Genomic DNA, 12,871 nt, shown 5'->3' with positions numbered 1-12,871 from the left:
GATGAGGCACATTTAGTTCACAAAGAGCTTGCTTTTAAAATATATTTTAGAAAATCGAGCTTATGGATATAAGACATTTACTGCGGTCAAGAGCATAATAGGCAAAAGACTTGCTAGGATCCAGCACTAGAATTGATGTCCAAGGACTGTTGTGATAGGAAATATGGAACCTTTTTTATGTTCTTTTCTTCAGGAAATTTTGTGGAGATATTTTGAAACAACTCTTAGCCACTCATTCTACATAATTGCTTAACACTGGAACAATTACTCTGTTACTTATCTTCATAATTAAAAGATTTAAGCCTATTTAAAAAAATGAACTGAAATATTTTACAACGAGTCTCTTTTTTACATATTTTTCCTCCATTTATTGTGATCTTAATGATTACTAATACTGTCTAAATTATTTCTGTGATTTTTATTTATTTCTGCAAAGAGCAAGAAGAGTTCTAGTGTTGCATCATTTAAATCAAGATCAGAACTGGAAGGGTATAAAAGTGCCTCACATGTTAATAATACTGGTTTATTTTAACTTTCTCAGCAGATATATGGAGTGATCACTCATCTCAGACAGACCCTGACTTGCCACCGGGCTGGAAAAAAATCAATGACATTGCAGGGATCTATTATTGGCACATACCAACAGGAACAACCCAGTGGGAACGTCCTGTCTCCATACCAACAGATCGTCAGGGTTCAAGGAAAGGATCCCTTAGTTCCATAACTCCATCTCCAACCCCAGAAACTGAGGTAAAATTTAGTATCTTCTTACCATAGTATATTAAAAAAGAAAATAGGATCTCTTTCAGCCATTGACTTGCACTTAAAACAGTTAGCAAAATAAGCTTTAAAATACAGACCATCTTAGCATCTGTAAATGTAACAGTTTATTGATACCTCATAAGTATCCATCTTCCATGCATATTTTAATGGCCTTGTTTCATGAAACATCTTAAAGATTTGAATATTTAGTATGAAATCAGACATCCAGTGTGATTCAAAATTAGGGTGGGGAAGGGTGTACGTGTATGCATGTGAAACTATTAAGGTTCCCTAGAGTACATTAAAGCAGTACTCTATTGTATAGGTACAGACTACATACAACATCCACATATCAACTGTCCTGTGACTAGGCTTTTTTTATATGACATCTTCTGCCTTTTGATTCAGTTAGCTGGAGTGTGACATACACAGACATTTGAAGTTATACCTGAGATTCCAGGTTCTAAATGGAAGCATTTATCTTGCATAAACACACAGCATTCTGGTGTGTAAACATTTTAGCAGTCTACCAGAAAAAGTATCTCTGTTCAATAGATAGGTTTGTGCTAAATGTTTACACTGGAAAAGAAAGGGAGAAAAGAAAGCAACTTTGTCTTCTAGTTTGAAAAGAGGGAGAAGAGCAAAATGTGACAAATATGTTTAAACTGTAATAACACATTGGAATAAACCTTTGTGGGGCGGTCCTATGGGGTAATTTATTGAAGTCTGGGTAAGATGTAAAATAAACCAAATGGAACAGTATATTAGAGAAAATGGACTTAATTTATATTGTTTAAATGTATATACAAGAAAAATGTTGTATTTCATCAAATGCATTTGAATGTAAAACATTAGGGCACTTACACACATGCAGGGAGGCTACTCCAATGTGCGGTAATTCCAATGTGTCGGAGTAGACTTGATTTATTGCATCTGCTAGAGTGTGGAAATTACCGCGCTCCAGCAGACTCTAGCATCATGTGTCAGTGTCCCCGCACTGAACAATGCTGGCGGGGCACTTTAAAGCTCATTCAGTGAGCTTTAGTTCAAAGCACCCCACCATCATTTTTCAGTGCAGGAACACCAATACACATAGCAGTCAGGGCGCTTTTAATTAGTGTGGCTCTCGGAACTGCACTAATTAAAGCTCCCGTGCCTGCTGCCTTTTGGAGCATGTTTATAAATGCCCTTAGATATGAGAACTTTAAATGTAAATTCTTTTTAAGTTAATGTGCAGTAAAATCTTTATCAAGGTGCCTATGAGTTTTCTACTGACTGTCCTATTTCAGAATCCTTGTTTTACTGCATTGATGCAAATTAGGTTCAACATTTAATTTGTAATTTGGTTATGTTGTAGTTTATTTGATAAAATGTATTCCACTGGAGTCCATGGTACTCAAGCACCTTCTGGTAACAAATCCATAGTAACTAAAGCCTTTAACTCTGCAAACACCTAAATACAAAAGTAGCCTTACTCATGATGTGAGTAACACTCATGCTTAATCACTGAAAGATTTGGGGCCAACAACTACAACATTCCCATTACTGTTCACATCAATCATTCTTCTTTGAAATTCACAATAAACCAGATGTGTTTGCTATTAGCTAGAAAGTGTTACATGCTAAGAGGGATAAGGAGTGATTTATTACCACTTGGATGATTCAAATTAAAAACTCAACTGACGGCAGTGTTTCAAACTGTGTAAATAGCTATAATATATTTAAAATTTTATATCTCAGTTATAAACCTTAATGTGATTCTAAAACTTGGTGAACAGTCTCAAATCTTAAGTTATATCTTATCGTAGCAAAATTACATAAAATACAAATCAATAAGGACATTAAAGGGGAAAATGTGTGTTATGGGGCTTTTTCCTTCATTAATGTTGTAAAATCTAAAATACAATAAAAAGTCAGTGTTATAGTTACTTGGGAAGACAAGTATCTTACATCATTTGGTGGTTTTTTTGTATAATGTTAACATATAGAAAATGATTTGAAAAGACAAATTATGATCACTCCCTCTGAACATTGCCTTCATGTGAAGCCAATGAATTTAGAAAACCCTATTTATCGTGTTGATAAATATATGAAAATGGGCTAAAAAAAAGCCATTCTTGACTATTGCGACAAAATAGCAGATATCTAATAATACATTGGAAGGGTCATAGGTTCCTTGTTCTGAACCATTTTACACCTGAGGCACTACTTGGTAAATTTGAGGCACCCCTCAGAAAATGTCAGCTGTTTTTGATTATTTTTTTTCTTGTGAAGAACTCAGACCATAATAGGTCAGAAAGTTTTCAGCACTGCAAAGTCCTATTTGAAATCATTTGATTTTTCTAGTGAATGATGTTTTCACACCTAACAGTGCTAAAATATTGTGTGGCACCTTGTGATACCCTTCAAGACATCCCAAGCTGCCATGGCACCTTGGCTAAGAATCATGATATATATGTTGATAGAATATCCCTACCAATCCTGGAAAGTATCATTCTAGGCAGAGCTTTGTGTCTGGGAAGATCACATTAGAGGATTGAGATTGGAGAGGCCGCATCTACATGGGACACTGACTGCACAGTAGCCCGATACTACTGTGCAGTAGCATCTCATGGCAAAAACTGTGACATGATGCTACTGCGCAATAGTACTAGGCTACTGCGCAGTAGCATCACAAAAATGTATTTGTTGGTGCTACTGTGCAGCAACAACTGTGCAGTCAGCATCTTATGTAGACATGGCTAGACTAGTATTAAAGTCCTTTGCAATTAATGTACAGTTTAACATGCCACCAAATACAGGCTCATATAAAATCTGTTGTGTCTATTCACAGTATGTCATTTGTCTCTCGTTTCTCCTTTTCATTTACAAATTCCTGTTAAATTTGGACTGTACCATTACTAAAGTGGCAGTGAGACACAACACTAGAGTTATCAGCAGGAACCCTGATAAAAAATCGCAAATTCTTTGATTAAACACCCCCATCCTTAATTAAAATGAAATGCCTTCATCCCTTCATATATCTATATCTATATATATAGGTATCAATTGAACACAATGTTTTATTGATATATTTACAATTTTAAAACAATTTGGAAGCCTACCAGTGCCTCAATCATTATAATACAATAAATTCTAAATACCTATAAATTTTGGTATTTAATTTTGAGTTTATCATGGAAAATCAGAGCTCCCCCTGCCCCCTTAGCTCACAGAACACAAGTCCAGGGCCCTCACTCCCGAGCCGCAGCCCTGTCAGTGCCCCTCACTCCTCCCCACGGCACCCATGGCCCTGCTGATGCCTCTTGTTTCCCCTCCACAGCACTGCTTGTGCCCCTTGCCCCACATCTCTAGCCCCTGCCCCCTCAGCCCTACCAGAGGGGGGCTGCCAGGGCTATGGGGCCAGGGACCCAGGTCTGCAGCCCCCTGCCCCCTGCAGCAGCATGTGAGCCCTGGCTGCTGCCCACGGGAAATGGCAACTGCTGAAAACATAGCAGAGCACAGAGCCCAGCTTCCCCGGGCAGCATGGCTGGAGCGAACCCTGTGTGGGGCGGAGGCATGCTGCATGATGTGGACTCAGGCTCCCTGCCCTGCTACCCTCCCCTGGGGGCTCTGCAGCCCAGTGGGTGGGACCCAGTATGGCAGGGCAAAGCAGGGCTAGGTGGGGAAGCTCCTTGCCACTGCAAGCCTCATGTTATTCTGGTGAGGCATTGCCTGCCCACCCAGAAGCAGTGGAGGCAGTGGCACATGCTTGTGCAGGCAGGGGGCACCTTGCCAGGGCAGTGTTGAGCTTGCAGCAGCAAGGAACTTCCCCATCTGGCCCTGCTGTGCTCTGCTGTGTCCTACCTGCTGGGTTGTAGAGACCCCAGGGGAGGGCAGCAGGGTGGGGAGCCTGAGCCCAAAGCAAACAGCCCACCCCCCTCCCCCCCACCCTGTGCACAGATCTGGGGGGGCACAGGTCCCTCCCGGTCCTCCAGGAGTGCACGCAGTGGTGGGGACCTGGCCCTATCCTCCCCACTCCCCAGATGAGATACCCACAGCCCCATCCTCCTCCCTGCCAGAGCCCTGTGGCTGCACAGTCCAGCCCAGGGCCCCAAGCCCCACTCACTGGCTGGGCAGCAGCCCCAGTTCTGCCCAACTTCCTCCCTCCCTCCCTACGGAGCCTCAATCCCTGCTCCCCCCTCCGCATCCCCAGACTTGCCTATGGGCACTGCTTTCCAGGCTGCTTGGTAACCATGTACATATACATGCATATGGTGCCCCCCTGCCTCACCATTGTCCTCCTGCTCCCCCCAAGCCCCTTGCAGGCTTGTATTCTACAGACTGTTCCAGACCTTAGGGGCTGCAGAGATCTCTTTGCAAAAGTGCAAAATTTGTGTTTCTCCATTAAAATGAAAAATCCGCATTTTTCTCAGGTAAAAGGGGAAATGCAGAGTTTTCCCCATTTTTCTGTGGAAAACAGAAAATCCAGATCCCTGGTTATCAAAGTTTAAAATGTGATCTCAAGACTTTGTCCTTATACTTGCAAGGTATAGGGACATAAGATGAAGCACTGACAAGAAACAAATGGAAAAGGAGAGATCTCTTGTGTTACTGTTTGGCAACCCTTTGATTAACCCAAGTGTGAGGAACAGCTACGATCCAAGGGATTTTGAAGTTAAATAAAAGAAAATTCAGACAAGTTGTTTCAGAAGAGCCCTTGCCAAGACAGGTATAAAAAATCCTTATCATAAAGTCATCAGTAATTAAGGATTTCAACGGCTAGCTTTAATTACCATCCTCATTTTCTTGATCTTTGAATTTTCACAAATCTCAACTGGCAGCTAACATTATTTTGTACCTATGCAACATTGATTACGTAGGTGCATCAGGGCAGCTCAAGAATAAGGTTGGTCTCAGTTTAGAATGTCCATCTCATGTTGAATTATCTCACCCTAAAGGTTCCATACTCTTTCTTTTATATTTCTCAAATGTTTTAAAATTAATTAGAGAGCTCATCATATCATCAGTAAAACACTTGACTGAATACATGGAATTTGCTGTAGAATAATTTGAACTAAAAGGGCTTTCATTCTGTCCGTAGAGTGGCAGATTGATAAAAAATGTTGGGGGATTTACAGGTCTTAAATGAATAAAAAACTGTGTTTTGAATAAAGTATTGTTACAGGGAACACAGTTCAGTCCCATTAAATTTCCATCAGTTACGAGTGTTTTCTTGATCTCTTCTGTTCATTCCCTGTGAGAACCACAGTCCCTCATATACTTCTTGAGAGTAGTTTGTTTATTAGGATATTCCAGTCTTTCAGGTTTCTCACACAATAAGGTACTCGTTTTCTAGAACACCTAACTTTCTTACCCTTTGATATCTGTTTTTCCTCAGTTGTATTTTTTTGTCTCTGTCAAATGTCATTCAGTCAGTAAAACATAATCTTCAGATGAGGACAATTCTAATTTGACAGCTTTTCATCAAAAGACTGGCAAAGAACAGAGATACAAGTAATTTCTTGCTTTATAGAGTAACTTAATAGGAAAACCAGATAATTCAGCTTTATGTAGCAGGGAAAATCAGAAGAACCCAAGTAGAGAGAAAATGTCACCGGTAATACCACTAGCTAATAAAAGTACAAACTACAAAAAATAAAAAAAAAATTATTGTGCTTTGCTCTTTCACATTAGCACAAATTTAATCAGCATTTATTGTATCCAGTGTAATTGTGGATTAAACTCTCTGCGGCCTTTTCGTATGGTAAATATAACAGTGCGAAATATATGAATTTTTAACACCTTTTTTCAAAATCTTGTGAAAACCTGGCTGTGAAAAATTAGAAGCCGTAACTTGAAGCCATAAGCAAATTAACTAGAACAAGGGTAATACCTTTTGTATACAATCCAGACATGCTTTCAGAGTTCAGGGTGAATTCTTGAATTTATACTTCGGTATCTGGAAGTAATTCTCTACACTGAGCATAAATTTGCATGAGGAATATAGCTGGAGTTTTTTCTCATTTGTTCAGCACCAGTTCCTTGGTTTCTTTATAATTTCCAAAAAGATTTAGAGCCATGTTATCCTAAACCAGTGCAGGGGAGAGGAAACCACAATATTTAACTTTCCCTAAGGGGTGGGATATGTCATGGAGTACAACCAAAGGAGCTATGGATCCTAGAGAATCCTCTGGAAACATGTGTTGTCTCTAGTAATTCTTGCCTGCCCCTGGTTTAGACATCTAGGAATTCACAAGGCAAAGCTGTTCTGTTGCTAATGGTTCCGCTCAAGTTCAAGTACAGGTTAGCAGGATGAGAGCTACCCCAGAGCTGCTCTTCCTGGAACACCTGCTAAAGTCAGAAATGCACAGGACAGGCTTATAGATTGTTAGGCTGTGTTTTGCACTGCTTGGATCTGTATGTAAGGTTTGTGAATCTGGAAGAAATCAGCTTGAAAAGAGCCTTTAATTATTGAGGTATCTGAGGAATTTAATGAGAAGAGCTGGCCCAAAGTCTTGCAAACAGCTTAGTCTTCGTACAGACATTCTGTTTGTCCTGGGAGAGTTGCTGCTTTCCCAGAAAAACCATGAGTGTACAGTTGTTTAGGCTGTTTTCCTCCAGAGTAAAAATGTCTGCTCCAGGAGAAAAATAACCCGGGAACAACCAGAGTTGAATCACTCCTGGGAGAGTTTCTCCTGGCAAATTGAATGTACATGCCGGGGCTCTCTCAAAAGGCAACCTAGTCCTCCAGCATCCCCCCACCCTTTCTCCCTCTGCCTCTCCCTGGGAGACTGTGTATCACTCACTGGACTCCAGTGCGCCATCAGGGAGCAGAACACACCTGCCTCACAATCCCCACGTTGTACTGCAGGCAAACACAGCCTGATCCTGGGTCCGCCAGTCAGAGGTGCTCTTTGCACTGCTGCCACTTTGCCACCAGGCAGACTAAGGGGGGGACAGAACAGGCTGAGATGTGTGCACAGGCCCTCACTACCTTCTCCCTGCCCTGTCTGCAGTGTCAGTACTGCAAGGTCTCCACTCTTCAGGGCCTCAGCATTCAAATGTTTCGACACTGAGCTCTGGGTAAGTTTCTCTACCAAGAGAACAAACCTGGGAGAAGTCTCCCAGTTTATTTGAAAGTGTGCATGCGGCCTTAGTCTCCTGCACCATACAAGTTTCTCCCATTTAGGTCCATGTTCTGGGGGCTAGAAAAGCATAGGTAACTTAGGATTCATTTAGGTGACTGTCTCTGTCAGTCTTTGCTGAGAGTTAGTGTACTTCTGAGTTTACCGGTACTGTTTGCAGTAGTGTTCAAATGTGCACTTTTTTGGATTACATAGTGGTTTCCTTAGAAACTTTTGAAAGGGATTGAGAGTATTAGTTTGGGGTTTGTTTTAAAGAAAGGAAGTTGTGTTTGGTTGTTCAAAGTTGGTTTTTTTGCAATCCTGGTTGCAACAAGAAGTCTGTCTGCACTCCCTATTTATCACCTTTTCCCATCATTGTCCTTTTTTTTTCTTCCTTTTGATCTGGAAATTATTTGACCCTCACTTTGTACATTTCCTTGTATTTCAGTGTTTATAGTTCACTATAAATTTAGACTGAATCCTCAGCAAATGAACCCCAGAGAAATAGCTGTTCTGTTTTTCTCTCAACTGTGTTTAAAAGGAGGTCACAGCAGTGGTGGCCAGCATTCACATTCAGACTCATTTTGCTTGCTTTCAAGATCATAATTAAAGAGTAATCTCATTGTCTGTTTCTAATTCATATTAACTTTTCCTTGTTCCAACCATTTGTTTTGGTAAGTAACTGTAGAGGCATCTCTTTCCGTCCCCTCCTCCCCCAAATGCTATTGGGTAGTGGACTAACTAGTTGAAGTTTGAGGTGATCTGTTCCCTAACCCGTCCTGTAAATATCGATGCTAACAACAGTGTCTTGTGTTTTTTTTTTCTTTTTTTTTTATCAATGTGCTTCTTCCTGTGTGAATAATTATATGTCTAGAAACAGCCATGGAGTGATTTTGCTGTACTGAATGGGGGAAAGATTAATAGTGACATTTGGAAGGCAAGTATATTGTCAGATTCTAGAATATTTAATACTGTTACCCTTGTTTTTGCATGGCAGTGGCTGTATTTTTTCCACGAATGTCATTCATAACATAGGCCAAAGTAAATGGGGGTATGGCTAGGAATGTCTAGCTCACAAACATGCTGCCTATTTCTGATCTTTCCAGTTGGAATGGGTTCAGTCTAAATCAGCAGGGCAAATGTCATGATGTAAGAATAAGATGCCTGCACTAAATGAAATATAATTTGAAAAATATATGCATGCCTTTATTCAACTTTACCCAGAAACACTATCCGCTTCTTTGCAGGGAGGATTTTATTTCCCTTTGAAATTAGAAATTATTTGGTGGAGTTACATACCTAATATTGTATTAATAATGGCATGTTTATCTCTAGGATCTTCATGCAGCCACTGTGAATCCAGACCCCAGTCTAAAAGAATTTGAAGGAGCAACATTACGTTATGCATCTTTAAAGCTCAGGTATGATGATTTTAAAAATCTCCATAGATTGGCAGCTTGAAAATGTTTGTGCTGTGCCATAGGTTATACTTGACTGTAAACCAAACCCAATTTTATATTTTCATAACAGAAATGTTCCACAGTCTGATGAAGATGATTCCTGCAGCATCAACAGTGATCCAGAAGCCAAGGTCTGTAAGAAACTATACAAGTGAGACGGGAATTAACATTGTAATTGTAAACAGTTATAAAGTCCATTGAGTTTTGGAATTAAATAACTCTCTTAAGATGATGTAATTATAAATGGTAGTATTTTGACATAACGTACAGGACTTTTAACCGTATGAGTCACAATTTCAGTGGCTGTTGTGGGTTTTAATCCTCATTCAGATTGTCAGAGGAATCTGTCCTTAAAGTGGTGCCTCCTTAGACTCCACCGTAATAATTGGTGCTTTTTGTAGCACAATTTGTTTCATACCTTGAATATCTTGTTACTGTTTTAGGCGGGATATCTATGCTGAGATAAATTAAGGATTGAATGTCAGCTCTAAGTCTGAACTTCTTTCCTTATGTGTATTTAACTGGAGCCTCTGTTACTGGAGCATAGTTTTGTTTGTTTCTGAAAAAGTTTGCATGCTTCTGCACATATCTTTACATATATCATCATTTACTTTATTGACTACTCTTTTCAGGGCATTTAAACTTTTTCGGTCTTCATGCTTATTAATCTTATGTTGTGTAGTTGTGTATTTCAAATTAGCAGACTGATAGTATAAAAAGCAAGTGTTCAAAAAAGAGGTGGTAATCATGATGTCTGCAGGTAAATGGCAAGTACAGTTTAACAGGATGGATAGCTGTTGCAGTGAAGGGAAACATTTTATACTGGTCTACCCACATCAGCCAAGAAGCTTATTTTTTAATGCATCCTTCATTAAGGAAAATGTGATGTCAAACAAATATTCAGACAAGTCTGATTCTGCGACTGCTGCTATGCAGCAGTTAGTGTTAAATGCTTGTTCTATAGGGAAGCCTTTGTCAGTATTGTTGCCACAGACTCATCTTTACATCATCTTTCCTTGCTTATAAGTCTGTCTGCTTAGAGTATAGACACATTAGCCATTTGCCATTTTCACTGCTTAATCTGCCTTTATGCCTTCGTAAATGTGGAGTGAGTACATGAGGTACAGCCTGACACTAGTGAAAATCACTCCAGTCTGTAGTAAAGTTACACCTCAAAGTCAAGAATAAGTATATGCAGGTGTAACTTACACAGGTATACAAGTCCTGTGTCTGAAGCCTTACTCAGTTTAATCCCAGGGTAGAGAGAGGTTAGCTATGTGTGTCTGAAATCAGGCAGAAGGCAGCTCATTCGGAGGGGCATAAGCTTTCATATGCGACAGCCTACTTTAACAGTTGCTAACTGTCATCTATGAAAGCTTTATGCCTTCCTGAACAAGTTACTCTCTAAGTAGATGTAACATTTATGTTGTCATGAATGAGTTAATTGTTCCATAATTGTTTGTGTTTAGCTAATTTATAGTGTGATAAAATGGCAAACCAGCCACAAATTTATTTTACTACTCTTGTGAAATATCTTAGTACCTGATTTGTATCATGTGTAAAATTGAATGTGTGTCATGTATCCCAGATATAGGGCTGCTCATGCCTCATCCCAATGCAATTGGTTGGAGTATGGGGGTTCAAAGTTTCCCCAGTGTAGGGAAGCCGTATACTTCAGGGCAGGGGACATCCCTATGTCCCTGTACCAGGGGAGCCTGTTGGCTACCTGCACTCAGGGACACTTTAAACCATGTACAGCAGCTGATGCCATGACTAAGACAGCTGGGTGGCAGGGAGCCCCTGATCACACTCTGGCAGTTGCATTTTGGGATATGACGTTTTATCCCTGATATCTAGATAATTGCATGTCCTGTCATCTATGTCTGGCATAGCAAGAAGTATGATTTTTAGGATCAGGCATAAAATTCCTCAGATCCCAATTGCACTATCATATTAATGTCTGCGAGCAGCTTGAGCTGCCCCCTGCCCTGCCTTATCCCAAAATAATCATTTACTTAAAGCAAATAAGCCATTACTTGTTCCCCTGCCACCTAGTGGTCAAGTGCTGTAATTGTGCCTCTGTGTAGTCCGTATTTACATCACTGTAAATGTATTGTGTGTTCACATATTCAGATTTCTGATCTCTTTCCTACAGAATGTGCACTCTGTTAGCTCTATAGCTCAAGAGAAGAGTGTGCAGTAGTCTTGGAAGTTCATTGTTTAAACCTGGCTAACGATGGAGTTTCATTATAGTTGTATATAATAACATTTGTTTAGAATTTATGTAATCTAGAGAAGGGAAGACTGGGGAGATATTTATATATGTAAAAGTTTGCTACAGTAAGAAAAACGGCAAGTTATTCTTTCTTATCCTCAGTGGATACAGAGAAGTAATTGGCTTCAGTTACAGCAAAGGAAATTTATGTTAGACACTTTGAGAAACTGCAAGACTATAAGCATAGATAAAATACCATAGAAAATAGGGGTGGTGGAGACCTCAAGAGAACAACTAGTTCATTCCCTGTGCCTCAAGGCAGGGTCAACTATAACTAAGCCATTACTGATGCACAGTGGTCTAACCTACAATGCTCCTTCAGGCAATCTATCAGTGAAGCATTGTGTACACTGGTGGCCCTGTATAAATTATTGAGTAGCAAATATGCAGTAGTCATAAATGGACTAAGATGGTAATATGAAGAAAAACAAGTTTACTTACTGTATATTTCTTTTTTTGTTGGACTTACTGTAGTCAAAGTTCATTACCTGGTTTCTTCAGCCATTATAATTTAATAATTAGGGGTGCTGATAGAGATTTTGGGGGCCGATACCGATAGCCAATATTTAAGGAGGCATATCGGCCAATATTGTTCTGATATCGGGTACAACTGCCTCCAGGTAGTAAGTCCATTGTGGTGGAAGAGGAGGGGGGAGGGAAGAGGCATAGCGGGGGCAGATCAATGCCTTCTGTGATGAGGGAGGGGGCAGGGGCAGGGGAGCATGGGATGGATGCACCAGGAGGGAGTGGGGGGTGGGGAGTGTATGCCCTCCGGATCTGCATGATGTGGGTGACAGCTGCAGGGTAGAGCCATGCGGCGCTTTTCTTACCCGGGGCTGGGCTCAGAGTGGGCTCTGGCAGTGCTGAGAGGAGGCTGCAGCCACCCCAGATTTTGCCGCAGCTCCGCTCCCAGTCTCAAGGCACTTCCCAGAGCAGCCCCGACTTTTCCCAGTGCTTGGGTGGAGGAGGAGCATTCAGACGGGGCTGCGTCGGGTGGCATGGGGTTGGGAGTGGAGTTGCGGCAAAATTTGGGATGGCTGCAGCCTCCTCCCAGCATTGTTGGAGCCTGCTCAGAGCCCAGCCTCTGGCATGAAAAGCCCCGCACAGTGCCAACTCTAACTCCACCCTGCAGCTGTAGCCCGCCCCATGCTGTACAGATTCGTGGGAACACAGCCCCCTCTCACCCTCCCAGAGTGCAAGCAGTGATGGTAGTTGCCCCCACCCCACAAGCCACGGCTCCATCCTGTGCCCCCCTTCCCCCCCAGCTT

The 12,871-nt window shown here is 41.1% G+C and overlaps 1 protein-coding gene across 15 annotated transcripts in view; it reads left to right on the top strand.

Moving 5' to 3' along the window:
• APBB2 (amyloid beta precursor protein binding family B member 2) overlaps positions 1–12,871 on the top strand; it is a 373,280-nt gene that overhangs the window by 253,667 nt on the left and 106,742 nt on the right. For 10 of the 15 annotated variants that reach the window (XM_019552764.1, XM_019552769.1, XM_019552770.1 and 7 more), the window contains 4 exons: positions 542–750; positions 8,743–8,805; positions 9,204–9,289; positions 9,399–9,459. In XM_019552764.1, the coding sequence (XP_019408309.1) occupies positions 542–750; positions 8,743–8,805; positions 9,204–9,289; positions 9,399–9,459 (419 nt within the window). The remainder of the gene's footprint in view (positions 1–541; positions 751–8,742; positions 8,806–9,203; positions 9,290–9,398; positions 9,460–12,871) is intronic. The other 5 variants (XM_019552773.1, XM_019552767.1, XM_019552776.1 and 2 more) reach the window with 3 other exon arrangements.

Source organism: Crocodylus porosus, unplaced genomic scaffold, assembly GCF_001723895.1.
Source record: "Crocodylus porosus isolate Cpor-Errol unplaced genomic scaffold, CroPor_comp1, whole genome shotgun sequence".
Taxonomy (NCBI): Eukaryota; Metazoa; Chordata; order Crocodylia; family Crocodylidae; genus Crocodylus; species Crocodylus porosus.
The sequence above is the reverse complement of the archived record's forward strand: the minus strand, read 5'-3'. Positions and strand labels throughout refer to the sequence as shown.